General features: G+C 32.9%; 1 protein-coding gene across 1 annotated transcript in view; it reads right to left on the bottom strand.

The window, feature by feature from the left end:
• Window positions 1-232: 232 nt before the first annotated feature.
• LOC105461950 (glycine receptor subunit alpha-4) overlaps window positions 233-5,198 on the bottom strand; it is a 13,361-nt gene continuing 8,395 nt past the window's right edge. The window contains exons 5-8 of the mRNA XM_011708473.1: window positions 3,627-3,709; window positions 3,207-3,518; window positions 2,360-2,565; window positions 233-403 (exon numbers count right to left, since the gene is read on the bottom strand). Of these exons, the coding sequence (XP_011706775.1) occupies window positions 233-403; window positions 2,360-2,565; window positions 3,207-3,518; window positions 3,627-3,709 (772 nt within the window). The remainder of the gene's footprint in view (window positions 404-2,359; window positions 2,566-3,206; window positions 3,519-3,626; window positions 3,710-5,198) is intronic.

The raw sequence follows: 5,198 nt of genomic DNA, 5'->3' as shown, positions 1-5,198 counted from the left end.
ATATATATATATATACTTATTATATATATATATTATAAGTATATAATTCCTGTAACTGAACAAGACTTATGCCCGACTTAGCGAGAATCGAATACACTTTTAAAAACATCGAATTACAAAAAGAAATGTATACGTAACGAAATAATTACGTTACGTATACATTTCTTTTCGTAATTCAATGTTTTTAAAAGTGTATTCGACTCTCGCTGAGTCGGGCATAAGTCTTGCCGAGTTACAGGAATGTGCTCCAATACACAACATTTAGAATAAAAAACGAAAAGGGGAAGAAAAATCGAGAGACCTTGTCAATATAAATGGCAGTGGCTCGTCCTTGGCAGCATTGCTGAACTGTCGGTTGCCTCGTTGGACTTCTGTTTCTTTCGGCATCCGGCCTCATCGGCGTCTACGTGAGAAGAGATTAAAAATTACGTCAGATAAAATAATATAAAAGTAATAAATGTAAAAAATTATTTTGTGGGTATTATTTATTTTAACTCACATTTCTCTTATTATTTTGCCTTATTAATCAAGACTATTACAAGGTAAGTAAATTATTACTCTTATTTATTAATCGTTATCTATATAAAAAATATAATAATATACATTGTTTAAAAAAATTATGGTATAAACAAATTTTGGGTAAAAATTGGCCAACTTTAGCTAACAATAATTTTGCGAAAAATTATCGTAAGATGATGAACTTTTTTTCAAATAAAAGCTTGAAATCTTTACTTTAAGATATTATGAGCCAATTTTAAATTTAATGCATTCCTACTGTAAACTCTTAAATCTAAGAGTATGTTTGCCATACTGAAAATTGCAAAGTTTGACAGAATGCATGGACTTGTTCAAATTTTTCTCGGGGATGCCATTTATAACGTCATAAAACTCAAATAATTTTTTGAGCAATGTATGTGCAATATAAATTAAATTTTTTTTATATCGCATATACATCATTACATTTATTCTATATTTTTTAATAAAACTAAATAGAAAAATTTATATTCATTATTTTTAAATCTTAACTATTATAATGCTTAATGGAGTTTATTAATTTTTAAATTGTGCTTTCGATTTCGTAAAATTCAATTTCATATTTCAATTTATTAAATAAAAATGTTTACGTATTATTTCTCAAATAAATAAGATTCATATTTTTTAACTCAAGCATATTGTATTTTTACAAATATAACATATACATAAATATGTACATATTCATGCGTAATATGACAATATTTATTATAAAGAAAGAATGATCGTATCTTATGACAGAATAAAATAAATAACAAAAGTCTAATATTTTTTAATAATACAATTTGCTTGCAAATCAAAGACGGGATTTACATTAATCATAGAAAACGTAATTAACGTGAAGCATGACTTTTGCTTCCAAACTGTTAAGGCTTAAGAAAAGCGATATTTATTTCGCTCGAACGTATTTTATCGTAAAGCAAGCAAGAGTAAACGCTGCAGTAGTACAAGCAAATATTACGCACGATGAATGTAATGAAAACGAGATGTGCACTATGCACAGAACGCTGCGAATTGCAAAGTCTGCGTAAACTGCACTGAAGAAAGGAGAGGATAAATATTTCTCTGCGAATTGAGTGTGGGACGAATGCATGCAATAAAATCAAACTTTGGAACTTATTCAAGAGGGAAGTTACCGGAGGAAAGTTACTCGCCATACGATACGATGAATCGTCTAGGAAAGTATACTTCGAGTAGTACATTTCGCCGTTCTTTCCGCCACCGATGCTGTTTACCATATAACGTTCGGATTCAGAAATAAATGTGAGTTTGTAGAACTCAATCATATCAGGTATTTATAAAGCGAGATTTCTGCTTCAAAATTCAAATATATAAAGTCAGAGTGCTAAATTCAGACAGTACGCATGTCTAAAAACGGGACATAAAACGTCTAAGAGATGATGATTGAAACGTCTTTTAAATATCATATTATAAGGCATCTTAAAGATATCTTATGAACGTGCGTACTATTACGTGCTGTCGAGCTCAAAATTCATGAAGTTTTTTCTGTGTGTAGAATTTCGAATCGTGAATTTAATATTTCTTTTCTCTCTCTCTTATTAAATGAAGTGATATAACTTTAGTATGCATCTCAATGATTTACGCGATTCTGTGAATCGATAACTCATAACGGTCGCAGTTTACAATGCAGTGCCCTTTTTTATTCCTGACATTTTTATTCAATTGAACGATATCGCATCGACAGTACAAGATAGCATTACTTTCGGCCGATGGTGCCGCGCATTTCGCTTTATCTTAAACTATCAATTTTGCGGAACCAACGGAGCATTCACCGTAAATATCGCGCCGCGCTTTTTCCCAGTTTTACCTTGAAATCATCGATGGCCTCGCGAAGATCTTCGTCTGAGTATCCTTTCATGGCCTTTGTCGCGACTGGCCCCATGTAGTTGTTTACTACTGCGAATTCCATGAGAGACAGAAAGACGAACACACTGCACGAAGACATCCACACATCGATCGCCTTCACATACGAGACCGGTGGTAGAGATTGCTGAGATTGCGTGTTTTGAGTAGCTGAAAAAAGGTATATATATATATATATATATACACAGGGTGTCCCAGAAAGGTCGTATGTCCTTTCACTGGCAGATTCTAGAGAGCATTCTAAGACGAAAACTCTAACTTATACGAAAATGTCGAGGCTATAATACTTTTCAAATTATAACCGATTAAAGTTATCCTATTACGGCGTCTGAAATTCGCGCGCTCAGGTAAAACCTTAATTTATGGAAATGGAAACATTTAGCCCCCTGTGCTTTAATAATTAAAATTTGTTCTAAAAATTTTTTGACGACGGTCCATCCTAGTCGCGATTCTGGATCCGCCATATTGAATTTTCAAAAAGGCCAGAGTGCTAATGAAAGTAGACATGTGTACCTACAATTTGAATCCAAGAAGAAATTTTTTGGTTAAGCTGAATTTTGGGCCGCAGGGGGAGTGGCTTGACAGAGAATGCCCCATATATATATTATATGTAAATATATATTATTTATTTATTGATTTAAAGTTTTTAAAATATTATCATACTTTATTTTATAATTTTCTAAATGCAAATAAAAATTTAAATTTGCACAATTATCTAAATTAAATTTTAAATGTATAAAAGAGTATAAAATTAATTATATCACGATCAATGGAAGGAGAAGTCGACTAACCGAGAGTCAGCAGTGACGTCACGCCAAGGGTGACCCGTGCCGGAATAGCTTCCGGCTTGATCCAAAAGGCGATCCAGGACATGACGACGATCAAGGCGGATGGGATGTACGTGTGGAACAGGTGATAACCCAGTCTCCGGCGCAGATTGAAGACAATCTGTATGCACGTGAAGTTTCCGGTCGAGTATTCGATCGTGCAGTCGGTTGTGTAGTTATTCGATATGTCGAGTTGCGGTAGCTCGATTTCCGGATTAACCACAAGCGGATCGGTCATGTTCCATAGAAATATCAGATCTTGAGTCGTGTGCGAAACTAAAGAAAAAAAAAGATGTAAAGAGATATAGAAACATTCTTTTATATAATATGTATACCATGATATTAGGAATATAATGTACAAATTATAAATTAATGTATACGTACGGCTTTCAATCATCATCGAACAAATTTGAGTGTCATGAGGATAGGACTCGAACTTCATCGCGCATGAGAGCACCAATGTCAATCTAAAACGAATATTGCGCTTTCCTGTGTAATTCAATTTATTAATGAAATTACATTTCAATTTCTGATACAAGTATATTTTATTCGATAGCGCTATTTTCGCAGTTGTAAACATTGTTGTAACTTTTCTCCATTTTTGTTTCCAATGAAACATGCATTCAGAACAAAGGAAAGTAAATTCATTTTATTGACAATAAAACTTGACAAGACAACACGGCAACTAACTCGCTCCATCCAACATGTTGGATTAAAATCGCTAGCAGATAGGAATAAATGAAGTCGAGATTGCTACAGTCCAAAACGACAGAAACGCGAACAAAGATATATCAATGTCATGAAAGCCTTATGTGCATCAAAATTTCTCAAAGTTTGTACTAAGACTCTTGATTATTTAATAAAATACATTAATATTTTAATTAACATTAAATTATAAGTATTTAGAGACCGTGGAATGTTAACTAACGATTGAGAACTTAAAACGTCAACACGGTACAAAGCGGATCTTGGTGCTTCCATATAATTTTAAGTGTGAATCTTACAATTTTCGATTCATATAACACTACGTGGTCGCAAATCGCGTGCATTTCCGCAGCTCCAAACCAAGCAGTATGTAATATCACAATTAAATTGCCAAAGACAATCTAATAAATCGATGCTCAAAGCATCTATTTTAAATCCTGTAAAATCCCCCTACTCTCATTCAGCATTTATTTGATGTCGCGAGGGTGAGGGGATTTTTACAGGATTTAAAATAGATGTTTTGAGCATCGATTTATTAGATTGCCTTTGGCAATTTAATTGTGATATTACATACTACTTCGGAGCTGCGGAGAATGCGGAGATGCACGCGATTTGCGACCACGTGGTGTTATATAGACCGAAAATTGTAAGATTTAAACTAAAATTATATAGAAGCACCAAGATCCGCTTTATACCGTGTTGGCGTTTTAAGTTTTCAATTAAATTATAATAAAATTGTTGAAAAATTTATTATTAAAATTGGATGTTACAAAAGAATTTCTTAAATATTAATGCCCAATCTTTCGATAATTTCGAAAAAATTTGATAACTTCTAACTGTAAAGGCTAGTTTTTTCTAAACCTTCGACGTATGGCATTAACATTTTGCAATAATTTCATTTACACAAAACTGCTTTTATAATGCAGAAAGTAAGATAAAAAGAATAAGTTATATTTAAAAAAATTATTCTCTCTTTTCTTTAACCCTTGTTTGACACACTGGGGTGTAACACACCCCAGGCCCACTTTTCGTTAATTTGAAGTATGTAACCCTGAGAAAATCGGGTCTATGGCGCCATCTGTTATTTTATTTTTTGTCCATATCACTCATATAACTTTAAAAAGTAAGTTCTTGAGAAGCTATAAAAAAATTTTGAAGTTAAAATATTTAATAGATTATTTGTTATAACAAATGTTTTGTGCTGGGGTGCAATCCACCCCAGTGTGTCAAGCACGTCACGCACAGAAGTGT

Source organism: Wasmannia auropunctata, unplaced genomic scaffold (assembly GCF_000956235.1).
Source record: "Wasmannia auropunctata unplaced genomic scaffold, wasmannia.A_1.0 LD274219.1, whole genome shotgun sequence".
Classification (NCBI taxonomy): Eukaryota; Metazoa; Arthropoda; class Insecta; order Hymenoptera; family Formicidae; genus Wasmannia; species Wasmannia auropunctata.
This window is presented reverse-complemented; position numbering and strand designations above follow the sequence as displayed.